General features: G+C 39.5%; 1 protein-coding gene across 5 annotated transcripts in view; it reads left to right on the forward strand.

Moving 5' to 3' along the window:
• Positions 1-12,933, forward strand: part of dync2h1 (dynein cytoplasmic 2 heavy chain 1) — a 493,185-nt gene that overhangs the window by 245,628 nt on the left and 234,624 nt on the right. For all 5 annotated transcript variants that reach the window (XM_063054085.1, XM_063054084.1, XM_063054086.1 and 2 more), the window contains 4 exons: positions 2,246-2,409; positions 3,009-3,128; positions 4,348-4,482; positions 8,296-8,439. In XM_063054085.1, the coding sequence (XP_062910155.1) occupies positions 2,246-2,409; positions 3,009-3,128; positions 4,348-4,482; positions 8,296-8,439 (563 nt within the window). The remainder of the gene's footprint in view (positions 1-2,245; positions 2,410-3,008; positions 3,129-4,347; positions 4,483-8,295; positions 8,440-12,933) is intronic.

A 12,933-nucleotide genomic window follows, 5' to 3' on the forward strand; every position in this document is an offset into this window, starting at 1 on the left:
TAGCATTGGTACATGAATAAAGATATGATTTTCAAGCATGAAGACACAAGAAACTGCAGAGGTTGGAATCTGGAACAACTATCTGCTGGCAGAAATTAGTTCATCAGCTGTGGGGGGTGGGGGGGGGCGGGGAAGGAAATGTTAACATTTCAAGTTGAAACAATTTCGTCAGTAGGTTGTTTGCTGCTTCTGATTTCCAAACGTACTCACCTGAGTTAGGACACTGGTGCTATCCTTGGAATCTTCAGGCACTATTTTGAATTATAATTGCAGACAATTTATGGTAGCCGCAGAAGATCAAGTATAACATCTAACTGGTCATCACATTATAAAGTCAGCTGCAAATAACATGTATGCAAATATTGTAGCGAGCTAATATACAATTGTCGGATTGTGATCCATAGTTGTTATTGCTATGTAGACCTCATTAGTGCTGAGTTGAATCCATTGCATTTCCTTATGATTCTTCCTGACCTAGGCATGGAGGGAAGAACAGACAAATCATTTGTACTATTTCGTTATTGTCATGCATCAGAGCGTAGGAATGGAATTCTTTTTCTGATAAAGAAATTAAGTTGTGAATTTTTCTATATCATTATGATGCACATTGACAATTCAAATAGCAGTATTTTCTTATGATTTATTTGTTGTCTTAATTTTACTTTGTTTAAACATGCCAAAAAGGGATACAAATATCCAAATAACATAAACTGTTCGGTAGCATTCAGTGCTGTTTTTTGAAATATGTTGTATGTTTTCTTATATGCCTACTGCACTATACAGATAAAATTGTGTTGGGTTAATCCAATTTTCAATCCAGCTTTCAAGAAAGTATATGTAAAACTCTAAATTAAAAGCAAAAAAAGCTGGACAAATTCAGATTATGCAGCACCTGTGGAGAGAGAAAACAGAATCTCCATCGAATTTGGAAAGAGAGAAAACAAGTTAGATTTTTGGTAGCAGAGGAGGTGGAGGAGGGATGTTCAGAATAAAGGGAATATCTCTGATAGGGTGAGACCTGCCTACTTTATTTAAAACTTGAATATGCTTGTTTGACACATTTGGCACTTAATACTGAGGCAGAACATAGAATAATTCGGTTATATAAATTTATTTTTTTAATCCCAACTAATACTTATGTTAATTATGCTTCAGTTGCAAGATTTTGTTTATTTAAGAATTTGTATAGACTTTGCCATTAATTAGACGTTCCCTTGCACCCTTCATTTCAATATCAGTTCATAAAATCTGAGACCTGAGTGAACAGGAAAAGGAAATATTCTTAAGTGATCAAATTATGGAGTTCAGAAATATGGACTGGGAGAAGAGAGACATTATAAATAAGTAAACAAAATCTTGGTGATTGAGTTATTTTTTTCAAAATGAATTTGTTAGAATACAACGTAAGTTTTCTTCTTGCTTCCCCCTTTCTCCTAGGTTCATCCACCACCCACCAGCTTGTAGTCCTCTGCCTCCTCCTACCCTTTTATCTTGGCTTCTTTCCTCTTCCTTTCCAGTTCTGATGAAGGGGCTTGATACAAAATGTTGACTATTCATTTCCCTCCAGAGATACTGCCTGACCTGCTGAATACCTCCAGCTTTTTGTATGAATTGCTTCAGATTTCCAACATCTGCAATCTCTCTTGTACTGCAATTTGTCTTGCCTCCACTATAATGGCAATTCAATGCATGTTTTATCCATTTTCATATAACTCCTATAGATCTTCTGGGCAGATTTCATATTGAGCAAGATTCACTATGCACATTCTATCAAGTATGAAGTACTATTTGATCTTTGATTTGTAATTTATTTCTGCAGGCATATTGAATTCAATGTTTTTATCTTTTTTTTGCCACAAAGAGCTCTTCTGTCTCCTTCCACATCAGGCTTTTTATCCTCATCATTGCTTCTAGCTTGTGCAGTTCGGTTCTAACTGTTCTTTCCAGCAAAATCATCTGTGGTAGAACATTCAGTTCCTTGTCCGTTTGCTTGGCTTTTCTTCCACCTTGTAATATTTCAACAGCTATACAAAATCCTAGCATCTATGTTTTCATCCATAATTTTGGCAATTTTTATTATTATTTAAAATCTGTGTTTTCCTTTGTGAAAGTATTTTATGAAAGTGCTTACATACTTATGACATGATATTACTATTTGGACAGAACATCCATACAACTTTAACTTATTAATTAAAGTACACTCATTCTGTGCGCAATTTTGCCATGTGCTTTGTTTTTGAAACAGGACCTCGCTATGTTGTACAAATTGGAGACAAATTAATTGATTACAATGAAGAATTTTGCTTGTTTTTGGCAACTCGCAACCCCAACCCTTCTATTCCACCGGATGCAGCTTCTATTGTCAACAAGATTAACTTTACAACAACAAGGGAAGGTCTCAGGGGGCAGGTAAAAATATTATTCCTTTTTTCCAAATTTTTAATAATACTCTTTGGGATTGATGATGACCAGTCAAGTATGATATGTTATATACAGTCAGGGCTGGTAATATAGTGGCTAAGTTCAGTAGAAATGTAAATTGTCCTTTTGGAAGGAAGTGAACCATATGGAAGGATGGACGGATGGAAATCAAAAGCACAGTTAAGAATTTGAAGAACTTAAAATTGATTTAAGACAGATTCCTGAACCCAGAACATGGATGTTTTCAGTTGTCACAGGGAACCAAAAGTGAAACTTGCTGGTGATGTCAAAGATAGAAGGGTGCACTACTACTTTTGGTAAAAAAAACGGTTCACTTCAGAAAGATGAGCCTGTTGGAAGGTTTTGACAGCTAGGAAAGGCTGTAAAGATAGGAACATGCAAAGTCATGGGTTTTTTTTATATTGAATATGTTAAGGAGAGTTAATGTGGGCCAGCAAACTTGGTTGAAAATGAAGATTTTTCTGATAAAGACCATTCCCTCATATTAAGTGTCTGTGTACTGCTAATTTTTGTTAATCATATTAATATAAATCAGTGAATAATTAAATATTCTTATGTATCTGCAGCTTTTAGCAGTCACCCTGCAACATGAAAAACCGGAGCTAGAAGAACGCAAGACAGCACTTCTACAACAGGAAGAGGAGAAAAAGATTCAATTAGCAAAGCTTGAAGATTCTCTGCTGGAGGTATTATAAATAAAAACTTACATACTTAAATATATTTAATAAGGAACCTGACTGAGTCAATAATGCTACATTGCCTCTTTTTACTGTTTCAAAATACATTAAATTTATATTGTTTGTGAAGACAATGAGATAATTTTTATGAAAAATTCACATGATGGGTGTGGTTTGCACATAATTGACCTTATCCATTCTGGGTTCTGTTGGTAAGAAAATGTTTGTCAGTATCATTCTCATTAGAATAGTTCCTATAAGCAGTTTTGTTTTAAAAGTGCTGGCTTATAGGATTAAGTACTAGGAGGTGGAAAATATCATCATAAACTACATCATCTGTTTTTCATGGGTTAACCATGGTGCATCGTACTTTTTGCACAAGGGTTGTGAATGCAATAATATACCTTTCTAAGTGTGGCTAGAAAATATGGTGTGAGGAAAAAAACTAATTGCCATATATAGATGGCTAAAATAAAATCAAAGACAATTTGCTTTTAAATGAATTAAAAACTGCAGAGGTTAGAAATCTTAAATGAAAACAGAAAAGGTTGGAAGTACCTAGATTAGACAGCATGTGTAGAAAGAGGAAGGTTTCAGGGCAGTAACCATTTACCTGAATCAAGAAAAAGCAATAAAGAGATCAATAGTTTGGAGACTGATAGAGACAGAATAATGCAAATAGTGGTGTCCCAGGTAAAGGAGGGTCGAGAATGCTGCTAGTTGAAGGTGATCTTTGTGGACTTGTAGATAATGAATTGTAGGTGATCCTTAGACAGAGGGTGATTAATGAAGACAGAAGAGAAAGGGAAATAAAAATACTGGAACTAAGAGAAGCAGAACAAACAAGTTAGTGGAGATCTGAAGTAAAAGAGAATTCTGCAAATACCCAGCAGGTCATGTAGCATCTTTGGGGAAGAAAATCTGAGTTAACTTTACAAACTGATTACTTTGCATCAACAGATGCTGAAAATTTGAAATAAAATCAGGAGGTGTGAGAAATACTCCACAAGTTGGGCAACAATTGTGCTACCTGATTTGAGAATTTCCAACACTATTTTTTTTAATTGCACTTTAAAAGAGACCTGGGAATGTATTGTCTTGTTTCTCAAATTTAAAAATTGAAATTGAAAATGATCTGTTGTATCTTTAGAATGTTATTTATTCAAATTTAAATATTTTTAGTTGTAATTAAATGAATTTAAAAATATGCTAATGTACTTAATCTTAGACACTAGCCACTTCGCAAGGAAATATATTGGAGAACAAGGAGCTTATAGAATCACTGAATCAGACCAAAGCCAGCAGTGCACTAATTCAAGAATCCCTCAATGAGTCTTTCAGATTACAGATGTCATTAGATCAGGTATTGTGGAGTTTTGTTTTATATACTTTCTTGGAGTTATGGGATTCCCCCAGTGCAGAAATGGATGCTTCAGTCCATTATGTCCATGCCAAACCTTTTGCTCATCTGCACTAATCCCATCAAATGAGGACTAGTTTCTTCCATGCCCTGTGTATGTAAGTGTCATTCTAAATGTTTCTTAAATGTAGTGATTCTATCTAACTCCATCACTTACTCCAGGAGTATATTGTAGCTATCAACCAATCTCTGTGTAAAACAGAACCTACCCCATAAGTCCCTTTTAAAACTCCTTCCTCTCTTCTTAAATCTCTGTCCTCTTGTTTTGATGCTCCTACCATGGAGAAAAGGTTATGATGATCTACTCTATCCATGCCACATTTTCCATAGTTCTATCAATCCTCTCTTAGTCTAATGAGCCACCCTTCAGAGTTCTTCACTCCAGGGTAAACAACCGTAATATATCCAATCTCTCTCATAGCTTAAGTTCTCCAATCCAGACAACATCCTGTGAATCTTTCTGATGCAATTACAACCTTTATAATGAAAACAAAATTCATATGTTAACCAATGACAAAGTAAAGAGTATAATCTGACAGAGTTAATCATTATTGAAAAACCTAGAGTTTTTCTTATATGTGATGTTAGGACAGAGTCATGGTTGAGAATCCTTTTGGAGTGATTCTTCCAGTGGGTCTCAGTGGTGAGCATTTTTGTGATAATTGGGCTTGACAGCACTAAAGAATTGGTGCAGGGTCATGTTTATCACTGAGTTGCTCGACCTCCTGAACTGTCTTCAGCTATCACCTATCCTTTAGCTCACTAGCTTTCTGCTGCACGTGTTTCTCCTGGTGTTTGCAGAGCTGTTGTTTTTCCTCGAGGCATGTTGCAGCATCTAACCAATAATCCTTTATGTTTGTTATTAATTAGTTCCAGGGTCTGTTGGTCATTCTTATTAGGCCAATCGTCTACCACATCTCTGCCCTTAACATGAATATCCATTTGTTCATTCCACAGCATACTATCCAGCATCACTGCCATCCCTTTCTGGCAAGAATTCCAAAAAGCTTTATGCTACTTGAGAAACAATAAACTCCCAGGAACAGGCATTGCCTCTGCTGACATTCTAAACTTGGCAGAGAAGAATTTCAGATACAACCTCGCTTTACACATTTGGGGAGAAGAGGGTATGGCAATACTTCTCAGATGCAATGGAATCATGCTCACCTCGAAAAGAGAAGACAAAGGCAGCTTCGTAAATTCAGTTGGATCTCACTTGGGGTCTTCCTGTTACACCTCACAATTCTACTCTATATTCTCTCTACCACAATCTATCCATGATCCTCAATCTTGCCTCGCCTTCTATGACCTATGGTATTTTTCTGTACCTGGCCCAACAATAACATTTTTCAGTGGTGTCCCACACATAAAATATCTGTTTCACTTGCACTAATTCCCAAGATTTTTCCACCATGGAACAATTTCTAAGCTGTAAGCTTCAACTATTGAATAATGGAAAGCATTCTATTGGATGAATCACAACTTATTTGGTAACTGCTCTATCTGTAACAACAAGACACTGCAGAGAGTTGTGGACACAGCTCAGCAAATGACTGAAGCCAGCCTCCTTTCCATGGACTTTAACTATACCTCTCACTATCTTGGTAAAGCACCCAGCATAACCAAAGATCTCACCCATCCAAGACTTTCTCTCTTCCCTTTTCCATTGGGCGGAAGATATAAAAGCTTGAAAGCGCATATAAAACTCATGGACAGCTTCTATCCCACTGTTATAAGATTATTGAATGGTCCCATAGTATATAAGAAAGATTTGCAATCTGGCAGTCTATCTTATTCTGACAATGCACCTTTCTGTCTATGTGCGTCGCACTTTTTCTGTAACGCCTTACTATGCATTCTTTTATTTCTCCTTTTGCTCCTCCCATTTCCTCCAAACTAAAGGTGTAGCTATGGGCACCCGTATGGGTCCTAGCTATGCCTGCCTTTTTGTTGGGTTTGTGGAACAATCTATGTTCTGTGCCTATTCTGGTATCTGTCCCCCACTTTTCCTTCGCTATATCGACGACTGCATTGGCGCTGCTTCCTGCACGCATGCAGAACTCGTTGACTTTATTAACTTTGCCTCCAACTTTCACCCTGCCCTCAAGTTTACCTGGTCCATTTCCAACACCTCCCTCCCCTTTCTAGATCTTTCTGTCTCTGTCTCTGGAGACAGCTTATCCACTGATGTCTACTATAAGCCTACTGACTCTCACAGCTATCTGGACTATTCCTCTTCTCACCCTGTCTCTTGCAAAAACGCCATCCCCTTCTCGCAATTCCTCCGTCTCCGCCGCATCTGCTCTCAGGATGAGGCTTTTCATTCTAGGACGAGGGAGATGTCTTCATTTTTTAAAGAAAGGGGCTTCCCTTCCTCCACTATCAACTCTGCTCTTAAACGCATCTCCTCCATTTCACGTACATCTGCTCTCACTCCATCCTCCCACCACCCCACTAGGAATAGGGTTCCCCTGGTCCTCACCTACCACCCCACCAGCCTCCGGGTCCAACATATTATTCTCCGTAACTTCCGCCACCTCCAACGGGATCCCACCACTAAGCACATCTTTCCCTCCCCCCCTCTCTCTGCATTCCGCAGGGATCGCTCCCTACACAACTCCCTTGTCCATTCGTCCCCCTCATCCCTCCCCACTGATCTCCCTCCTGGCACTTATCCGTGTAAGCGGAACAAGTGCTACACATGCCCTTACACTTCCTCCCTTACCACCATTCAGGGCCCCAAACAGTCCTTCCAGGTGAGGCATCACTTCACCTGTGAGTCGACTGGGGTGATATACTGCGTCCGGTGCTCCCGATGTGGCCTTTTATATATTGGTGAGACCCGACGCAGACTGGGAGACCGCTTTGCTGAACATCTACGCTCTGTCCGCCAGAGAAAGCAGGATCTCCCAGTGGCCACACATTTTAATTCCACATCCCATTCCCATTCTGACATGTCTATCCACGGCCTCCTCTACTGTAAAGATGAAGCCACACTCAGGTTGGAGGAACAACACCTTATATTCCGTCTGGGTAGCCTCCAACCTGATGGCATGAACATTGACTTCTCTAACTTCCGCTAGGCCCCACCTCCCCCTCGTACCCCAGCTGTTACTCATTTTTATGCACACATTCTTTCTCTCACTCTCCTTTTTCTCCCTCTGTCCCTCTGAATATACCTCTTGCCCATCCTCTGGGTCACCCCCCCCCCCGTCTTTCTTCCCGGACCTCCTGTCCCATGATCTTCTCGTATCCCCTTTTGCCTATCACCTGTCCAGCTCTCGGCTCTATCCCTCCCCCTCCTGTCTTCTCCTATCATTTTGCATCTCCCCCTCCCCCTCCAGCTTTCAAATCCCTTACTCACTCTTCCTTCCGTTAGTCCTGACGAAGGGTCTCGGCCTGAAACGTCGACTGCGCCTCTTCCTATAGATGCTGCTTGGCCTGCTGCGTTCACCAGCAACTTTGATGTATGTTGCTTGAATTTCCAGCATCTGCAGAATTCCTGTTGTATGCATTCTTTTAGTGTTTTACCTCATACTACCTCAATACACTGTTGTAATGAATTGATCAGTGTGAACAATTTTTCACTGTACTTCAGTACATGTGACAATAATAAACGAATTTAACAAATTACTGGTATTTTCTCTCCAATTAAGTTCATTTATATGATTTACAGCATATTTTAGTTTGTTGTTACACATTTCTGTCTGTGGAGGGCAGCAAAATATCATAATTGATTGTAATTTCTCTTTGCAGGAAAGAGATGCATTCCTCCCACTTGCTGAGACCGCCAGCAAGATCTTCTTTATTATAACAGATCTGTCCAAAATAAATAATATGTATTGTTTCAGTCTTGCAGCCTTTCTTAGGCTCTTCCAGCGATCATTGCAGAACAGAAAGGTATGTTTTGAACTTATCAGAATGCTTTGAGACCTCTTAATTTTCATTGTAGGCAGTGATAAAAGTAAACAAACTATGCTTGATTCTGGTTAATTGGGCCATCAGTTAATCGGGGCAGCCACTTATTTGGAACAACTCTTAAAAAACAAAAACTAATCAAGAAAATTGACAGGATTCCCTACATTTATTTGGGACACTACGCCACTCAATTGAGAGACTGTTGTTAAACTAAACACGAGGAAATCTGCAGATGCTGGAATTTCAAGCAACACACATAAAAGTTGCTGGTGAATGCAGCAGGCCAGGCAGCATCTCTAGGAAGAGGTAGAGTCGACGTTTCAGGCCGAGACCCTTCGTCAGGACTAACTGAAAGAAGAGCTAGTAAGAGATTTGAAAGTGGGAGGGGGAGGGGGAGATCCGAAATGATAGGAGAAGACAGGAGGGGGAGGGATGGAGCCAAGAGCTGGACAGTTGATTGGCAAAAGGGATATGAGAGGATCATGGGACAGGAGGTCTAGGGAGAAAGAGAAGGGGGAGGGGGGAAGCCCAGAGGATGGGCAAGGGGTATAGTGAGAGGGACAGAGGGAGAAAAAGGAGAGAGAGAAAAATAATGTGTGTATATAAATAAATAAATAACGGATGAGGTACGAGGGGGAGGTGAGGCTTTAGCGGAAGTTTGAGAAGTAAATGTTCATGCCATCAGGTTGGAGGCTACCCAGATGGAATATAAGTGTAAGGGCATGTGTAGCACTTGTTCCGCTTACAAGGATAAGTACCAGGAGGGAGATCGGTGGGGAGGGATGGGGCGGATGAATGGACAAGGGAGTCGCGTAAGGAGCGATCCCTGCGGAAAGGGGAATGGGGGCGGAGCGAAAGATGTGCTTAGTAGTGGGATCCCGTTGGAGGTGGAGGAAGTTACGGAGAATTATATGTTGGACCTGGAGGCTGGCGAACAAGGGGAACCCTATTCCTAGTGGGGTGACAGGAGGATGGAGTGAGAGCAGATGTGCGTGAAATAGGGGAGATGCATTTGAGAGCAGAGCTGGGAGATCGTTTCACTGAACACCTACGCTCTGTCTGCCAGAGAAAGCAGGATCTCCCAGTGGCCACACATTTTAATTCCACGTCCCATTCCCATTCTGATATGTCTATCCATAGCCTCCTCTACTGTAAAGATGAAGCCACACTCAGGTTGGAGGAACAACACTTTATATTCCATCTGGGAGGCCTCCAACCTGATGGCATGAACATTGACTTCTCAAACTTCTGCTAATGCCCCACCTCCCCCTCATACCCCATCCGTTATTTATTTATTATATACACACATTATTTTTCTCTCTCTCCTTTTTCTCCCTCTGTCCCTCTCACCATACCCCTTGCCCATCCTCTGGGCTTCCCCCCTCCCCCTTTTCTTTCTGCCTAGGCCTCCTTTCCCATGATCCTTTCATATTCCTTTTGCCAATCAACTTTCTAGCTCTTGGCTCCATCCCTCCCCCTCCTGTCTTCTCCTATTATTTTGGATCTCCCCCTCCCCCTCCCATTTTCAAATCTCTTATTAGCTCTTCTTTCAGTTAGTCCTGACGAAGGGTCTTGGCCCGAAGCGTCGACTGTACCTCTTCCTAGAGATGCTGCCTGGCCTGCTGCGTTCACCAGCAACTTTGAAGTACTACACTGTGCTTAGAGCAAACAGTTTTAAAATATTGTCAGTTATGTGAGCTTGTTTACAAAAAGCAGTGATCTTTGTCACTGATAATTAGCAAAAAATAAGCAGCATGACAATTTGGAGCTGTTTCGCTCACTGTGCTTTTAAGCATTCAGGCTTGGAGATGCCAGAAATGGCCAGGAGTGACAAGTTAGGTACTACAAAGAATTTGAAGGTATTGGCAATCATTTTGAATGTTACAATGAAGATGAAGATTTGGAGGATGCAATCATCAAAAGCATTGTATGAAGGCAGTCCATCATCTGTACTAGGTACATGCACTGATTTTGTTATTTTACAGACAATCAAACAAGCATGACTGTGTACCCTGAATGAATTCTTCCATCAACAACTATTAGGAACTAATACATAGTAATGGTTTTGGTAGTGTTTTGATTTGTTCTGTATTTCATTTAAATACATAATTTGTTACTCAGTTTAATGATAGTTGGTCTTTTCTGTACCTTTTTAACCATTTCCATGAAGTTTCAACTCCTGGGGCAGTTGCTTAATTGGACTGGCACTGATGTGTCCCAATTAACTGGAATCCACTGTGTCTTCTAATGTACAAATAGTAGGACTTTCTAAACAAAGCATTACTTTAATTCTTAATATTTGATTATGGCAATTTTGTAGTTAAACTACTGATTTTATCAACAGACAATTTATTTTTCTACAATTAGAATGATTCATACAATAAAATAGAATGATTTTCTTTTCCATCTCATACTTCAAACATACCATGAGACATGGGTTCAATTGCTATGTAAAAGGACGTAATGTTAATCTGTATTGAAAATGAAAGAAGTAACTTTGCTCCTGCCATATACTTTCTACATCATTGAGCTGAAGGCTCTCGGAACTGTGTTTTGAATGCACCACCTGTGATGCAGACTTGTTGCTGCAAGTTTATGGAGGTACAGATTTCCTCCTCCTTTGTTGCATACAAGTACGTTCAAAGTGTGTTTTGCTGAAGTTGAGTGAATGACTGTATCAATATCCTCAACAAATGGGGTATTTTTATGAATCATTTTTTGTGAAAACCATCATGGAATGCTAATTCCATTGCTTTTTGCTTATTGGTCACCAGGGGTACCAAAACGGGACCATTAAATCCACTTGTGAATCTCTTGTTCTACTTCAATTCTGCCACACTTTCACACATTTTACCAAACTCCAGTTATTCCAGAGTAATATCACACCCCAAGGTCATTGCCACATGAAACTACAATTTGATGATTTTGAACAAAATTGTAAAATGCTGAGCAGTTTAGGCCACATCTGTGGGAAAAGAAGAAAGTCTTTTTTCACGTTGGAGTCCCTTTGTCAGGAGTGAAAAAGGAGACAAAAGGAGGTTGTTAAGATGGAAGAAGGATGGGGAGGAGAATGTTTTTGATGGTGTAAAACTGGGGTGACCACAGGAATAAACTGTAAACAAGGTTATCTGGTCAGTGAGCGAATAGAAGCTTTTCCCCTCCACCATCAGATTTCTGAATAGTCCATAAATCTATGAACACTATCTTCTTATTCCTCTTCATCATCATTTGTTTAGTTTCGTAACTTGTAGTAATTTTTATGTCTTGCACTGTCCTACTGCTGCAAAACAACAAATATTGTGACATTTATCAGTGATTTCAATTAGAATGTGATTAAACAGATGAAAAAATGTAGAAATTGCAAAATGCATAGCCAGAGAACATGCCCAATAAAGATATGTATAATATATGGTATATTATATATACAATGAATATATATATATGTTCACTGTATACTGTATATTATATTGAGTGAATTTCTGGCACGGTGTAGTGTCTATTGACCACACAAGTGTACACAACTGACTCTAGTTATAAAGTGCTCGGTAACAGTCTCCTGTCTCAATTAAGAGGCAGAGTGTCCCAAATTAACAAAGGAAATCCTAACTATTTTCTCAATTTGTTTTTGTTCTTTAAGCGTTGTCTCATATAAATGGCTGCCCTGATTAACCAGAGGAATCCACTGTATACAGTGCCTTACAGAAGTATTCAGCCCTCAACCTTTTTTTCACATAATTGAGTATTACAACCAGGGTCAATTTTATTTCAATTTGATTAATTTAAATGAGAATTTTTATTTGCGAATCACATGCTCCTTTTTCAAAGCAGAGCTCATAAAACAGGGAAATTTGTAAAACGTGAAAATCTAAAAATTCAAAAACTGAAATGTCACCATTTCAAAAGTTATTATACCTCTTTGTTCAGTACTTAGTTAAACCACCTTTCGCAGCTATTATAGCGAGTTTTCTTTTTGGATAAGTCTTTCCTAATTTTGCACAACATGACGAAGCAAGATTTGCCCATTCCTTCTTGCAAAATTGCTCAAGCTGTGCCAGGTTAGTTGAGAAGTGGTGGTGGACAACAATCTTGAGGTCTTGCCAGAGATGTTTGATCAGGTTAAGGTCAGGATTATGACTGGGACACTCAAGGACATGAATTTTCTTCATCTGGAGCCATTCCATGGTTGCTCTGGCAGTGTGCTTTGAGTTGTTGCTGAAAGACAGACTTCCTCCCCAGTTTCATCTTTCTGGCAGAGGCTAGCGGGTTTTATCCTGGATCTCTGTATTTAGCAGCATCATCTATCCATCAATCTGGTTTCTGCTGCTGAAAATAATCCTCATAGCATAATGCTACCTCCAACATATTTTATAGCAGAGATGGTGTTATCTGGCTGATGTGTAGTATTAGACTAACCCACACGAACTGCTTCGTGTTGAGGCAAAAAAGTTCCACTTTAGTCTCATCCAATAATAAGAC

Source organism: Mobula hypostoma, chromosome 7 (genome assembly GCF_963921235.1).
Source record: "Mobula hypostoma chromosome 7, sMobHyp1.1, whole genome shotgun sequence".
In the NCBI taxonomy this organism is placed as follows: domain Eukaryota; kingdom Metazoa; phylum Chordata; class Chondrichthyes; order Myliobatiformes; family Myliobatidae; genus Mobula; species Mobula hypostoma.